Below are 16,428 nucleotides of genomic sequence, written 5' to 3' on the forward strand. Positions count from 1 at the left end.
TTCTCACCTGTAAAATGGGGATAATAAAAAAATAGTTCTAATCTCCTGGGATTGTTGTAAGGATGGGTGGGTAGGAGCTCAGAGTTCTAGTGAGCGGCAGGAGTAACACGGTGGTGGTGGTGGGGGGCGTGGGGAGGTAGAGGGAAGAGTTGCTAAGGGCATTGACCTGGAATCAGAGACTTGGTTTGAACTTCTACCTGCTTTTACTACCTGTGTACCATTAGGCAAGTCCCTTTACCTCCCTGAATCTCATTTGCTTTAACTTTTAAATAGCTTTATTCATACCTACCTCACCAAGCCCTTTATGCACTTACCAAAATTTACTTATTGGTCATTTGCTGTGAGCCAGGTATGGGCTAAGAGCTGGAAACCACAGTGGTGAATGAGACAGTTAAGGGCCTGCCTTCATGGAGCTTACCTTCCAGTGGATAGAGACAGACAATAGAAAAGGTAGCAAATAAAACAACTTGGGGAAGAGCTCTGAGGAAAATGGAGCAGGGGGTGGCTAGAGCTGAACTGGGAGGATAGTACGACATTGGACAGCATGGCCAGGGGAGGCCTCTCTGAGGAGGTGGCATCTGAGCTGAGATGTCAACCTAGGAAGTGAGAAGCCACTATGGGAGGCTCTGGGCAGAGCAATCTCCAGGCAGAGGAAAAGTGCAAAGGCCCTGAGGTGGGAGTGTGCTTGGTGTCTTAGAGCAGGAACAGTAAGGAGGCTTGTGTGGCTGGAGGGCTGTGAGTGAGGGAGGGAGGTGGGAGCAGGCAGCAGGGGCCAGACCACGTGCCCCTTCCGGGTCCCCGTAAAGAGTCTGGATTTTTAGTGGGTTGGAGATCCATAGGAGGCTTTAGCAGGGACGAGGCACAATTAATTTTATATTTTGAAAGGATCCCTCTGGCTGCTGTGTAGAGAAGAGACTGCTGGGGACAAGAGTGGCAGAGAGAGGATGGGGGCATGCCAGGGTGGTGAGGGGCGAGATACTATCCTCAACCCCTCCCGCCTGGCCTGGGACAGACACGAGAATGGAACTGAGCGGAGATGAGGTTCCTAGCTCCTGAGAGCTGCATCTTGGGGGCTTGGGGCTTGAGTCAGGAGAAGGGGGAGCGTGATGCTGAGGACCAGGCAGGCTCTGGGGCAAACCTGGTCTGAGCGGGCGGAGTCTCTCTTTCTGTCTTTCTGAGAAATGCTGCTGCTATTACTCCCCAAAGACTTTACATAATCCTGGCCCGGCTCGCTCTTCATTATGTCATGTGCTGAGTGGAGTCTAGGTCACTCCATGGCTTGTTGCAGTCGGGGAAGAACAGACTTCTGGCTCCCTGGGCACAGAGGCTGGTGCAGACCCTGCCCTCGCTGGGGTGAGGGTGACTGGCTTGCAGGGGTGGAGGTGCAGTCTAGCCCCAGCCCCAGGCCCTTTGGATGGCTTAGGCAGAGGCCAGGGCTTCCTGAGATGGGCTGTGGTTAATGAGAGATGGGGGTTGTGCTTTGAGCCAAGTCTCCCCAGAGCTAGGGGCCCTCCTCTGGGACCCAGGCCCCAGCAGGAAGAGCCAGGCAGACCTGACGTCAGCCCTTCCTGCTGGGTTGCTTCTCTGAACCTCAGTTTCTTACACTGTAAAAAGGGGACAAAGGTACCCAACCTCGTGGGGATATGTGACTTTAGCAGGCTCACATGGGAGCCAGATCCAGCGTGTAGTAGGAGCTCTTCTGAGGACAGAGGCCCAGGCATGTGCTGGGGGAGGGCAGACAGAGCAGTTTTCCCCTTGGACTCACTTGGGGTTGCCTGGGCCCCAGCCCTGTGGCCTCACCCTCTTCTTAGGGTTTCCCGTGCCTGCCCCTCTCCAATGCCAGAGACATTCAGAATAGGGTCAAGCCCCATTCCCACTGCATGGGTAAGGAAACTGGGGCTCAGAAGGGTGTGTGGCTTACTCAAGGTCACACCCCCAGGATGGCAATTCCAGAAATGGAATCGGACCCCATGAATCCCAGTCTAAGGCATTTTCTGATGCACTCACAGTGTGGGGTGCCTGCGACCCTGGAGGATGCTGAGGAAGTTCAGGACAGAGGGCACACCTTGGGGAGGCAAGTTCTGCTCCACCTCTGCCCTTTTACACACATTTGATTTTTTTTCCACTACTTTTTTTTTTTTCTGGGAAAACAGTTTTGTTTTGCAGTTATTAGGAAACTTAAACAATAATTACTGAGTTTCCCCTACCCAGCCTCTGAGAACAGGGTGCTAGGCCCTTTACAGCATCATTTTATATAATCCTCGCCATAACTGTTGAAGATTGGAGATGACTATTCCCATTTTACAGATGAAGAAACTGAGGCCCAAGGTCATACAGTGGCAAGTGGGGCCAGGGATTCATATCCATATCTGTGCATTTCAAAGCTCTCACCTATCCCCTTACACATGCTACCTTCGTCAGAAGCTCCTAGAGTTGGGGACCCTCCTGACCCCCCAACAACCCCCATCCCATGTGGGGCCTGAGCTTTGTGAGGAGATACAGAAAGCATGTCCCAGAGCTGCTGTCATGTTTGGCCCTTGTTTCCCAGGGACAAGCAAGCTAAGAGGAGAGTTAATAATGGGGAATTTGAGTTAAGGGGAACAGGGAACATGAAGGGCTTGTAACCCCCTGTCTCAGTGTTGGCTAATATTCTCAACTCAGTGGTTTACTAGGGATGGGGGAAGGTGGAGAGAAGAATGTGGCCCCCACCCTTGTTCCTAGAATTACTAAATTCTTGTTAGATCTTTAAATTTTATGTAAATTCTTCTTTTTTTCCTTGGAAAGGTGGGTATCATATTTTAATTAGTAGTGGTGTCAAAGGAAGGCTAGATTAATTATTGGAAATCCTGAGTTCCAGATGGTTTTAATTTTCACAGCAGGGCACCAGGGTATATATTTAAAAATTTTTTAAATTAAAATCATACCTAGTGTATTTTAGGGGCACTGAGGTACACTCTTTGTGGCTCCAAGGATACTGTATTTAGGGCTATGATTTTTGTTATTGAGAAGCAAGGGCCTTGTCACTGACATAAAAATTTTGTGGGTGAGGGAGGGGCAGGTGCTGGGAAGCAAAGAGTCAGGGGAGAGAGGGTGAGAATGGGGGGGCATCATAGGCAAAGAAGGGGGTGGTGGTGGTGGGAAATCCAGGCACAGGGATTCAGGTTCAGAGAGGGCACATGACCTGCCAAAGTCACACAGCACCTTACTGGGGAGAAAATGTGGACTGGCAGAGGGACAGGGAGGGGTCTCACAGTATGCCTAATCAAGAGACAGTCACCCTTTGGCCACTTGATGTCCTTGTTTAGTCAGGCCTTTGGGGATCAGCTCTGGACACCCCCATCCTGAGGGAGGCTCTGTGGAGCATAGATGGTTTAGCATGGGGCCTCCCACTCCTCACCAGGGGGTACTGGGTCCTGGTTGGGACTTCTGGGCTCCTGGGAGGTAGTTATTCTTCAGCTTTGGTGGCCTTGATTGAGGAAGGTGAAATATTATGCAGATAGCCTCCTTTCCCCAGGGACTCGAAACACCCCTCCCTGACCCTTCCCCACTTCAAGTGGCCAGGGCACTCCCTCACCCATATCCCCAGAGGGGAAGGGACTCTCCAGGTGTTGTTTTCCCTGGAGGAAGGGGCCTGTGACCTAACTTTTGGAGGAAGCAGCTTGGCATTCCACAAGGCAAGGTGTGTGTGTGTGTGTTTTGTGTGTGTGTGGTGTGCATGCCTGTGTGAGCTCACGTGCCTCTGAATGTCTGACCCCTTAGTCCAGAGACTGCTGCTTTTCTGGGGTTATTTGTGTGGCTGTCTGTCCTGCCTTGGGGAAGGGTATTGGCGGGGGAGGGGAAGTGGATGATGAGGGGAGGAGAAGGCACACTGGTCTTCGGCCACAAGGGGCGATCTGGGTCCCAAGTGGAGTCAGGAGAGGCTGGGAGTCGGGGAACAGGTGTCAGACAGCTTCTCTCCCTGCCTAAGGGGCAGGGTGCTCCTGAGAGACCTGTCAGAGGCATCCCCCATGCCTGATTTTGGGGGCAGTGGGAGGTCCAGGGACAGGGTCAGGGATCGTGTTGCTGAGTCTTTAGGCCAGCCATTGCCCCGGTAAAAAAATGTGTCTTGTTCTCCTTCTGCCTTTCGAAGCCCAGCTCCTAGTGGAGACAGATACCTTCGGTAGTCAAGTCCGGATCAAGGGCAAGGAGACGGAATTCTACCTGTGTATGAACCGGAAAGGCAAGCTTGTGGGGAAGGTAAGTGATGGTCTAGATTGGGTGGGTCCCCCGGCAGCTCTGGGTAGCTGGAACAGTGCGTCCAGGGCCCTGTCAGCCCCAGATGGAAAACAAGCCCCATGAGTGTGTGTGTGTGTGTGTGTGTGTGTGTGTGTGTGTGATTCCCATTGTGATCTCTTCCTTTCACCACCCCACTTCTTCTCTGTCCCTGCACCTGCAACCTGCCAGGCCGAGGTATCTGTGGCTGTAACTTTGGTGAGCACGCAGGGCCCTGATCTCTCCTGGTGGATGTGGAGCTCTGGCTTGCTTCGTAGTGGGAGAATCCTCGAGGGGTTCTGAGGCTCCCTGCCTGAATGTACCTGATGTCTGGGAACAGGGAACCATTAGGCCAAGGGCAGGGCCTGCAGCATTGTTTTAACGATCACCAGGGGTTTACGACTCCTCAAAGCAGTGCCTCTGGAACCCAGCAGGCTCGTCAGCTCTGGGCCTCATGATTCTAGCATTTCAGGAAGATTTTACTACTTTGGAAGAGTAGGCAAGAGAGCTGCATGTAACAAATTAGGGCAGGGGTGGGGTGTGGACCCACATGCCAGGGGTTCTGAGCCTCCACTGATGCTGCCCCCCCTTCTTCCTAGTGTCTGTTTGTGAAGTTCATACACTTGCTTCCTTTGGATGTTCCAGTGGAAAGCATTACTGGTGGTAGCTCTATAGTGGCATGCTCCATGTCCCCTTCTCTCTGCAGGGACCCGACTCACCCCCTATCCAACTTGTATAATGGAGGGGGCTGTGGCTTCTGCTGGATCGGTGGAGTGGGGGGTGGAGGGTAGACCCAGATTCCAAGGAGGATGGCTTCTTCTACTTGGCGGCAAGACCTTGGGTGATGATTTCCATTTATTACACCTTGTTGGGGGGAAGGAAGCATGACCTCAACTCCTGTTTAAGCCATGGTTTTGACTTCCTGAATCCCTCAATTCTTATCCGTCTCCCCTCCCCCATTCCCAAGTGACTGTGGAGAAGGTAACAGGCCAGGGACCTGTTACCTGGCTGGACAGAGCCAGGGTATTGTTGCTTATTATTTGTTAATAACAACGGTACCAATAGCCTCTGTTAACTGAGCACCTGCTTTCTGCTGGGCACTGAGCAAAAATGCTCCAAAATCATCCCAAGAGGTTGGTACCGCCACCATCCCCATTTCCCAGATGAGAAAGATGAGGCTTGGCCACATCCGGGCACTTGTCCCAGGTCCCACGCTAGAGGTAGGCGGGCTTCAAAGCCCGGTTTGGAAGGCAAAGGAATCCAGAGGCATTGCCCACACCGACTGGAGCTTCTCAAAGAGCAAAATAATAGTAATCCGTGTAGCGCGGCCCCGGGATGCCAAGGAGTGGTTTTAATTAGTGATTCACTTTCCGCGTCCCGAGGCCGGCCCGCCGGCCAGCGAGGGGGTCCGGGGCAGGGGCGGCGGGCAGGCCGGGCGCCGGGTGCCCTGGCCTGGCCGTGCGTTTCCTGTGGCGGCGCGGCAAGCACCGCGTCAGGCGCTTTGTTCTCCTGCCCGCCTGGGCCGCCTCCCAGGCCCAACCTGCTTGCAGTTGTGGGCCCGGCTTTCTCCCCCCAACCTTTTTTTTTTTTTTCTGTTTAAAGGAGGGGCCGCGCTGCAGCCCGCCGTGCCCAGTGCCTGCGCGCCCCTCCCTCCCCGTCTACGCGGTTCCCGGCATCTTGACCCCAGGAGGGCCGTCTCGGGGTCGAAAGAACAGCCCCGTCCTTTCGGGCTGCTCCCCGCCGCCGGCCGCCCTCCGCCCGCCCGCCGGCTGGCCGCTGAGTCACCGCTTCCACAGGAGCCGGCTCCGATTTCCTGCCCCCTCGTCCTCTCTCCCGTCATTAATATTGGGGATGGTTCAGCTGGCGGCGAGGCTCCGCGTAGTCCAGGGAGGCTCGCCCCAGCCCCCCCGCCCCCTCCTCTCCCCTCCTCTCCCCTCCTCTCCCCTCCTCTCCCCTCCCCTCGCTCCGCCCCGCTTGCTGCAGCTCCCCCCATCATCCCTTTCCGGTCTTCTGGGCTGACCTGGGAGGCTCCAAGGGCGCCCCACCGACCCCCTAGCACCCTAGTCCCCCTGTCCTGACTTTGCCCTGGACATGTCCCCCCGTTGGCCTCTGCCTAGCCCAGCGCCCCTCACTCTCTGGCTCCTGCAGCTGGAACCCCAGGCCCTTGGGTTGCTGTTCCATCACAGACGCCCCAGCCAGTCAGCCCCCGGTCCTGGAATTACTCTTGATAGCTGGTGTGTCTGCTCCTTCCCTAACTCCTGCCTCAGTTCTGGCCTCATACCTTCTCGGGAATAATGTTCCTCAGCGGCCTCAGGCTCCACCTCCAGGCCTTTCCCCGGTGCCCACCCTCAGCTTTCTAAAGCACAAAAGGGATCAGGTCTTCCCCACCCTCTGCCCCCAGCTCAGCTCAGAACTAGCCCCTGGGTCCTCAGCATCTACCCAAGAAAGGCTACACTCCTCGGGGAGAGCTCCCCTGCCCTCATGGTCCTTATGTCACGGACACATGGCACTGCCAGCCTCTACTCCCTGATGGGGCCTTCAGGCTTTGTACATGCTGTACCCTCTGCCGGGACTGCGCTTCCCTTGACCATCCGCCCGAGTTCTGGCTCATCCTGCCATAGCCTCTGGCTTCAGTGACTGCTCAGTCAGCGCACCGGCCCTGGAGCCCATAGCCCGTCACACAGCCATCTCTCTCCGGTCTGCTAACCTGGGTTGTCACTGTCTGTCTTCGTGCCTGCATCCCCCGCTGCATCCAATTGTGGATCCATCCATCATGCTTCTTGTACCTGCCCAAAGGGCTACAGGGGCACCAAAGAAATAGAAATGTGGGTGCTTGCTTTCTGAGGATTGACTCTTAAACTACAGCCAGAATTAGCCACATGAGGCCCAGGAATCCAAGTGCTCTGACCTCACTGAGCCTCAGTGTCCTCACCTGTAAAATGGGAAGATAACGCTGGCACTTACTTGTTAAACATGAGTTACCTTCCTCTTTGAAGCCAGGTCCTTCACCTGTGGGAATCCTTGACCTCAGCTTAGGCTCTGGCTCCTTTGGCTCAACAGGATAGCTTCCTTGGATGGTCTTGACCCTGGGTGTCAATCTTCTACATATCTGGCCACAGCTGGACACATCTGCTGAGCCCCCGGCAGAGCCTTTGCCAATGTTCCGGACCCTTGGCTGTGCTATTCCCTCTGCTGCATTGTACCCATCATATGCCAGAGCTCTTCTCCCGAGCCCCAGAGAGAGAAGTAGCCCCGCTTCTCCTTGCCACCTCTCTGGACCCCACGTCCACCTGACCTAGGAGATAGCACTTCCTTTCATTCCATAAAGAGTTGTTGAGTGTCAAACACTGTGTACTAGGCAGTTTTTCCCCATTTGTGGAGTTCAACCCAGATGGATTTTTCTCATCTGCCCCCTCCTGTGTGATTACTGGTGTGTCCTCTTTGGGGCAGCATAGGGCCCCAGACCCTTTCAGGGCAGAGGGTACCCTGCCTACCACTGTACCTTTGTGAAGACTGCTTTGGTTGGAAGTGACTGAAACCCAATTCAAAATGCCTTTAAGCAAAAAAGGACGTTTTTGCCTATGTAACTAAAAACGTCCAGGGGGTAGTTCTAGTTTCAAGGAAGACTGGATCTAGGGGCCAAATGATGTGATCAGGATTCAGTCTTCAGGTCAAATAGAAGGAATAGGACTCCAGTTTGGAAAGAAGGAGGTTGGAGGTGGTAGAGGGGAAGAGATGATCCAATTCTACTAAATCACCAAGGTTCTGGGATGGGCTCTTCACTTACTCTCTAAATATTGATGATCTGCCTTGCCTGAACTGATTGAGTCAGCATTTCCAGGGGTGAGGCCCATGCATATGTGTTTTTTTAAATCTCTGCAGGCCATAAGCAGGGTTATAGAGGTAGTCAGCAGAGGTGAGGGTCAAGGCCCGGGACAGCCTACTGTTAGCTTCTTATCCACTGGGTCTGAGTTCATGGTGGGGAACTTGTGACCATCATAGGCCCCATGGCTCCTCCCAAGGGGCTCCTGACCTCTGGGGTGTCGGGAGTCTCAGCCTGAAGCCCAGATCCTCAACCCAGACGTGGATGAGCACGTGTGCTGGCCCTTGAACCTCTGAGTTCTTGCTTCATGCCCACGGTGGCTCTGTGGGTCTGGGGGAGGGGAGGTGTTTTGATGGGCAGCGCCCACTCTTCCATACCCTTTCTCCTCGTGGGCCTGTCTGGCGCTAGACAGCAGAGACGCGAGCTGCACGTGGCAAACACAGGTTCAAATCCTGGCTCTGCCGCTTAACAAGCTCCGTGACCTTGGGAAAGCCATTTTTGCCTCTTTGAACTGTTTTCTTCTACCAGGTAGAGTCTACCTTAGCAAGTTGAGAGGATTAAATGAGACAATGCATGTGGGAATGTCTGGCCTGTAGTTGGCAATCAATAAATTCTGAATGATTGAGTGAATGGATGAGGAGGGAGACCAAGGCTGGCAGGCAGAGAGCTCCAGCCCTCTCCTCACTCTTCTCAGCACACCCCCCAGAGGAGGAGGGGCCTCTCATAGCTCATGACTGTCTCTGGGACGTTAGTAAGGGATCCAGGAGGCAGAGTCCGTTTTCTTTTGGAGGAAAACCCATTCATGTGTCAACCCCACCATTTCTATCCCAGCAGAAGTCTCATCCATTTAACCACAAATGCTCTGGGCACCCCTGTCTTGGGCTAAGATTTGTGCTGAGCCAGGAGAGCAACTGAGAAGCAGTCCTGACCTCCTGAAGCTCTTGGGCTGATGAAGAGGCCGGCAGATACAGAATTGCTCTGTTGGGGGGCGGCGGGAGAAGGAATGGGTGTCGAGGGGTTTCGGAAGATGGAGTATGTGAGTTCAGTAAAGCCTGGTGCTTAAATGGAGTTTTGAAGGAAGAGGAGGAAATAGCCAGGGAGCCAGATGGCAGTCAGGGAAGGCTTCCCAGGGGAGGTGGTTACTGAACTGAGCCTTGAAGGTTGAAAGCAGTTTTCCAGGCAGGCAGATGCTCTAGGGTGGGGAAACAGCCATGGTGTAGCCTTTATTCAGTTTGTTCTGACTGTTCCATCGAAACCCGCCAAGGGACCTGGACTCAGGTTGGATAGGCAGCTTCCAGAATTATTCATGGGGGGCCCAGAGCCCAGAGACCACTCCTTCCTATCAGCCTTGCACATATGCCCGGCTTCCCTCACAATAGTCCCTCACTCCTCACCCAGCCCCTAATGTCCTCTGGGTCCTGTGTGTGTCTCCCAGGCCCCACCCCCCTGCCCACTCTGCAGCCTCCTCAAAAGATCTCTCCTCCAGAGAATGTTTTCTTACCCTGCCTGTCCCGTTCTGCGAAGTTCAGCACTTTGTCTGCAGGGCCCAAGCTTGCCCTCTGCTCAAAGGTGAACGTTCCTGGAAGCTCCGGCCCGTTTTCCACTTCAAACAAAAGGCTGGAACTCGCACCTCAGTCTCCACGCACAGCCAGACCGCTGGGCTTCCAACTTGGCTGGGCATCTGTCTGTAACGAGGAGTGGGCCCGGCCTAAATTTGGAGATGTTAGCTGGAAACTCGAGTGCTGCTAATTCAGGCCTTCCAACTTTGTGTGTTTCCCACTCTTCCACATAGAGCAATTCGACTTTCTCAAGGAGGAGATTCAAAGCCTGCTTCGCACCACTCTTTGTCCAGATCCAAGGAGGGAGGCCAGACTGTCCGAACCATCTGCTCTTCAGGAATAATTTAACAAGTTCCTACTGTGTGCCAGGCTCGTTTATAAGCGTCATTCCTCATAACATCTCTATGGCGCAGGAGTCGTTTTCCCTATTTGATCCAGGCGAGGAATCCAAAGTTTAGAGTGGAATTAAATAGCCTGAGGTCACATAAGGAAGTGTTAGAGTTGATTCAACTTCTGACTCTGAATCTAGTGCTCCTTGCCTAGCATAGTCTCCCAGGGAGCTCACCTGGGACCCTGAAATCTCAGAACCACGGCTACGGGCTTTGGAGCTTGGCCATGCCAAAACTCTTATTTTTAGAGGCTCCCATCACTCTTCACACGAAACATTAAGATGTACCGCACCCCACATGTAATGGAATTTATATTTAACTATATAACAGTGGAGTTGATCAGCAGTTGAGTAGTTGGCTTCATCTCAGCTTTAGTGCACATCAGCTGGGACTCCTTTCTGTTGCATGTGGTAAGACACAGTCTCAACTGTTTTAAAGGACATGAGATATTATTAGCCCACGTAACAGTGAGGTAACTTGAACTTCAGACGCAGCTCGGTCCAGACGCTAAAAGATGTGAGGAGGACTCGGTTTCTGTCATTCTCTTCCCCTTGGCTTTCCTTGCTCCAAGCTGGCTTTGTCGTCAGACAGAATTTCCCCTCATGGTGGTACAATGGCTGCCTTCGCTTCAGCATTACATGTTTCCCAAGTGTAAATCGGCCTGTGATTTGGGGGATTACGTACACAAGGGTCTAAAGGAACGCTGATTGGATGGCTCAGGCCACATGCTGTACTCTGCACCAGTCATGGGAAATAATGTGTTGATTGGTCAGATCTAGGTCTCTTGTTGTAGTAGAGCTGAGGTGGAAGCCCCTGGTTACAGTGTGGAGAGTGGACGAGATGGATCCCTGAGTGGTAATGGGAGGATGTTACCTAACTGGTGAGTAGGGAAGGATGCAGGGGCTAGTAGGACAAATCCACTCCATAGATCCAGGGAGTGAAATTGCTGAGGCCAGAGCTTGGGTCAGGCCCTCTCTACTGCACTACCCCAAGCCTTGGCCACCTGCCCATGCCCTCTCTACATAGCTCTGTCCCTTGGGCCTGCCCTCCCCCTTCTCACCTCCTCCTCTCTCTTCCTGTAGCCCGATGGCACCAGCAAAGAGTGTGTGTTCATCGAGAAGGTCCTGGAGAACAACTACACAGCCCTGATGTCGGCCAAGTACTCTGGCTGGTACGTGGGCTTCACCAAGAAGGGGCGGCCACGGAAGGGCCCCAAGACCCGGGAGAACCAGCAGGACGTCCACTTCATGAAGCGCTACCCCAAGGGACAGGCAGAGCTGCAGAAGCCCTTCAAGTACACCACAGTGACCAAGCGGTCCCGGCGGATCCGCCCCACACACCCCGGCTAGGCTGGCCCCACTGTGGCCCCGCCAGGCTTCCCCAGCCCACACTCACACTCACGGAGAACTGCAATCAGAGGAATATTTTTACATGAAAAATAAGGAAGAATTTCTATTTTTGTATATTGTGTTGAAAAGAAGACAAAAAACTGAACCAAAATTCTTGGGGGAGGGGAGCGATAAGGATTTTATTGTCGACTTGAAACTCCCGATGACAAAAGACTCACACCAAGGGACTGTTGTCAACACACAGGTGCTTGTGTCTCTCTAGGAACAGACAACTCTAAACTTGTCCCCAGAGGAGGACTTGAATGAGGAAAACGACACTCTGAGAAACCAAAGTCCTTTTTCCCAAAGGTTCTGAAAGCAAAAAAAAAAAAAAAAAAAAAGACAAAAAAAAAGACAAAAAAAGCAAAAAAACAAAAAAAGAGAGAAAAACAAAGAGAAAGTAGTATCCCTTCACCCCCAACATACTCCCCACTCTTTCCCAATCCCCTGTCCCTGCCCCAAACTCCAACAAAAATCGCTCTCTGGTTTGCAGTCATTTATTTATTGTCTGCTGCAAGCTGCCCCGAGACACCGCGCAGGGAAGGTGTGCCCCTCGGAATTCTCGGCGCCTCGACTTCCGACGACAGACGGCCTCGTCCAATCATGGTGACCCTGCATTGCTCACAGTTCTGGAGGATGCTGCTATCAACCTTCCATGACTCACGTGACCTAGTACACCAATGAATAAGGGAATATTTTAAAACCAGCTATATTATATATATTATATATATATAAGCTATTTATTTCACCTCTCTGTATATTGCAGTTTCATGAACCAAGTATTACTGCCTCAACAATTAAAAACAATCGACAAATTATTTAAAAAACCATGAGGCGAGTGGTGGCCGGGGGCCGGGCTCAGGTGCCCTTTGTGTTTCATTCTTCTCAGTCTGAGGTCATTGGGCTGAGAGCTGGGGCCTTGCTTATTCATTCATTCATTCATTCATTCGACATGGGCTATGCTCCAGGCACTGTTGTAGGCACTGAGAATGCAGCCTTAAACAAAGCAGATGGAAACCCTTGCCTCCAGAAAGATTAAATTCTAGTGAGTCATGATTCAGTGGTTTACTCAGTCATAAGTTCACATGCATTTACCCTGCACCTCCTATGTTCCAAGGCCTTTCAAGGCCCTGGGGATTTATCAAAGAACACAAGAAAAAAAATTCCCAGCCCGCAGGGAACTTCACTTATAGTAATTCTCTTGATAGCAATGATTCTTTGCTTCATTCATTGACTTATTACTGGAATCACTTATTCAACATATATTTATTTAGCCCTTACTAAATGCCAGGCACTCTTTTAGGTATTGAAAATTCATCAAAGAACAAAACAGACCAAAAAAAAAAAATGCTTCATGGAATTTGCAGTCTAGGGATTATTGACTGAGTCCTTTGTGGAGTCGCCACCTGGGTTTTGCCAGGCACAGGCTGACCAAGGCAGTGGTGGCCCCCACTCTCCTTCTGGTGGTGGAGGGGGTCAGAGGGCCCAGGTCAGGAGGAGACCTGGTGTTTCTCTCCTCAGACTCTCATGGGCTGGAGCACGAGAAGTGTGTTTGGCCTCGTGAACTCCCAGGGGCCTTTTCTCCTACATCTTCTTTCCTAGGGCCTGCCCCAGGATGTGGAGGTGGGAAGCAGATTGGGCTTGAGGTTGACTGAGGCAAAGGTGCCTCTTACAAGGGTCCTGCTGCTGTCACCTGCCTCCCTTGAAAACGCCGCTTGCCAAGAATGGCCAGAAGAGGTCCCCCGTGAGGCCCTATGGAGAAGGAAGGGGCAGGGCTGGGGAGTGGCGTGGGGGACAGTAGCACCTTCTCTGCGGAGAGCTGCGGGACAGGGACGGAGCTTGGCTTCTTCCAAGCTCCCTCTATGACCCGCCTCTGAGCTCAGGCCAAGCGCAATGCTTGGTTCTGTCTTTCTTTATCCCTGGGCCCCATCCTGTGTCCTGTGTGTCTGTGGCTCACCCTCCTGCCTGTCACATCACATCTCCTGAGGGCTTTGTGAAGCCCTTTCAGGTGCACAATCTCATTGTGATCTCCTGATAACTTGCGAAGAAGGTACTATCATTATCCCCATTTTACAGATGAGGAAAAGTTTGGCTGCTTCCCTGAGGTCATGGAAAAAGTGGTGGGGCCGGTATCCAAATCCTAGACCCTCTAGGACTGCAGTACCTGCCACTTGGTGAGTGCTTACTGGGTGTCAGACCCCCTGCTATGTGCTTCATGTCCACTGCCCAGGCATCCAGCAAACATCCCTTGTGTGGGACAGAGTTTGACAGGTGAACAGACTGGGGCTCAGAGAGATCACTGACATGCCCCAGACCTCAGGGAGCGGGTGACTGAGTTTGAGATCCTTGGTGATAATAATTGTGATTGTGGTTGTCATTTATTGGGCACCTATTATGTGTCAGTCCCTTTCACCCTCTATTATTTTATTGAAACAATAACCCTATGAGATGGATATGTGCTATCTTTTGCATTGGAGGTTTCAGAGAAGTGAAATGACCTGCCCAAAGCAATCCAAGCTAGAAAATCTTGGCACCAGAGTTCAATCAACCAATCATTCTTTCATCTGATAAATATGTATTGTTTACTCTGTGCCAGATGCTGGAGATACCGCAATGGGCTGAGCAGAGCCCTTGCCGTCATGGAGCTTACATTCCATTGGGGAAGATACAGTTAGGCAAATAAATATAAAATATGTCAGGTAGTGGTAAATCCTAAGGAAAAAGAAAATAGGGTGAGGGGTTAGAGGTGATGGGGCTACTATTTTAGATAGAATGGTCAGGAAAGGCCTCTGGAGGGGGGACCCATGCAAACACTGAGGGGAAGAGCATTCCAGGCAGAGGGAAGAGAGAGTGCTAAGGCCTGGAGGCCTGTCAACGGAGTAAGGAGGGGCTGTTGGGGCTACTGCAGAATGGATGAGGGAGGCTGGGTTTTGGAGGGGGCCAGACTTGAACTTTTTTATTTGGAGTGAGATGGGGAGCCACATGTGATGTGCCTTACACTTGAAAGGGACTGCTCTGGCTACTGCATGGAGAAGGGCAGGCAGACTCCAGCCTGGGGCTGCCTGAGGCCATAACGACCCTGCCCTACCTCCTGCTGCTGGCTATGCCTGCCTCTTCCCCCCAGCACATCCTCAGGCCTCCATCCTCATCCCACAGGCTGCTGGCACCTCCCACACCCAACTCCTTGCCTTTGCTCCCTCTCAGGGGCCATGGGGCCCGTGATGATTTCCCTTCCTCGGCCCTCTAGAGCAGTGGTCCCCAACCTTTCTTGCACCAGGGGCCGGTTTCATGGATGACAATTGTTTTCATGGACCAGTGATGGGGGTGGGGTATGGTTTTGGGCTGATTCAAGTGCATTACATTTATTGTGCACTTTATTTCTATTATTATTACATTGTAATATATATTGAAATAATTATACAACTCACCATAATGCAGGATGAGTGGGAGCCCTGAGCTTGTTTTCCTGCAACTAGATGGGCCCATCTGGGTGTGATGGGAGACAGTGACACCCGAAGTGTGTTGCTTATGTCCAGTCTACTCCGTAAGATGCAGCTTAACTGTCACTTGCCACTCACTCATAGGGTTTTGATATGAGTCTGCAAGCAATTGATTTATTATGGTCTCTGTGCAGTCAAACCTCTCTGCTAATGATCATCTGTATTTGCAGCCGCTCCCTAGCACTTGCATCACCGCCTTGGCTCCACCTCAGATCATCAGGCATTAGATTCTCATAGGGAGCTCGCAACCTAAATCCCTCGCAGGTGCAGTTCACAGTAGGGTTCACGCTCCTATGAGAATCTAATTAATGCCGCCGCTGATCTGATGGGAGGCGGAGCTCAGGTGGTAATGTGAGCGGATGCGGAGCGGCTGTAAATACAGATGAAGCTTCGCTCGCTTGCCTGCCGCTCACTTCGTGCTGTGAGGCCCAGTTCCTAACACGCCAGGGATCGCTACTGGTCCATGGCCTGGGGGTTGGAGACACCTGATGTAGAGACTTGCTGCGTGCCCTGGAGCGAGTCACTTCCCCTCTCAGGGTCTGACTTTGGAAGATGTGGACAGAGCTTTCTGGATATTTCCTGAGCTATGAGAAATATGTTAATGATAAGTGCAGTGGACTGGCCAGAAGATTTCTCAGCCGAGGATGCTGTCTTAGGATGCTTGCTTACGGGAAGAACTGAATGAGTGTTTCCACAGTCCAGCTGAGTAGAACCCCAGTCATAACAGCCATCGCTTTTGAAACACCTACTGTGTACCAAGCGTGATCTCATTGAATCCAGCCAGCCAGCCTTTGGGGTGGGCATTTTAATTTTTTAAAATTATTGTTTATTTATTTTTGCCATGCTGTGTGGCTTGCAGGATGTGGGATCTTAGTTCCCCAACCAGGGATGGAACCCCAGCCCTTGGCAATGAAATCGTGGAGTCCTAACCAATGAACAGCCAGGGAATTCCCTGGGGTGAGCATTTTTAGCCTCACTTTATAGAGCAGGCTCAGAGAGGTGAAGTCACTTGCCTGCGGTCACATAGATAGTCAGTAGAGGAGATGGGATTTGAACCCAAGTCCGTCTGTTCCTAGAGCTATGGCTTGACGCCAGCCTGGATGCTTGGAGCACTCAGCATCTGTCCAGAGTTTCAGTCTTTCCCCCTAGCCCCCTGATCCTGCCTCTATGTCCATCATCTCCCACCCCCCCAGAGGAAGGAGGCAGATATAAACCACATTTTCAGGTGCCTAATGCTGGCCCATCCCTGACCCTCTGGATCCTCCCCAAGATATCAGTGTCCCAGAGGTCACAGGTATCTGGGACCTAAGGTACCTGAGTTTGTTTTCCTCTTGGCCACTTGGCCAGCTCTATGACACTGGGCACATCATGTCTTTTCTATGAGGCAATATCCTTCATTAATCCAACTGTTTTTACCTTGCAGGGCACATGTAATGTTCAAAAGAGATAGGAGAGCGAATAATTGGGGATTATTCCTGCTTAGTAAGAGCTGGAAGGCACCCATGCAAGTGTTTTTTT

General features: G+C 52.1%; 1 protein-coding gene across 1 annotated transcript in view; it reads left to right on the top strand.

Annotated features, from left to right (window-relative positions):
- FGF18 (fibroblast growth factor 18) overlaps positions 1-11,813 on the top strand; it is a gene marked incomplete at its 5' end in the record, with an annotated part of 34,322 nt that extends 22,509 nt beyond the window's left edge. The window contains 2 exons of the mRNA XM_079703902.1: positions 4,130-4,236; positions 11,105-11,813. Coding sequence (XP_079560028.1) covers positions 4,130-4,236; positions 11,105-11,371 — 374 coding nt within the window. The 3' untranslated portion in view covers positions 11,372-11,813. The remainder of the gene's footprint in view (positions 1-4,129; positions 4,237-11,104) is intronic.
- Between the last annotated feature and the right edge of the window lie 4,615 nt (positions 11,814-16,428).

The sequence above is a fragment of the Hyperoodon ampullatus genome, assembly GCF_949752795.1.
Source record: "Hyperoodon ampullatus genome assembly, chromosome: 4".
In the NCBI taxonomy this organism is placed as follows: Eukaryota; Metazoa; Chordata; class Mammalia; order Artiodactyla; family Ziphiidae; genus Hyperoodon; species Hyperoodon ampullatus.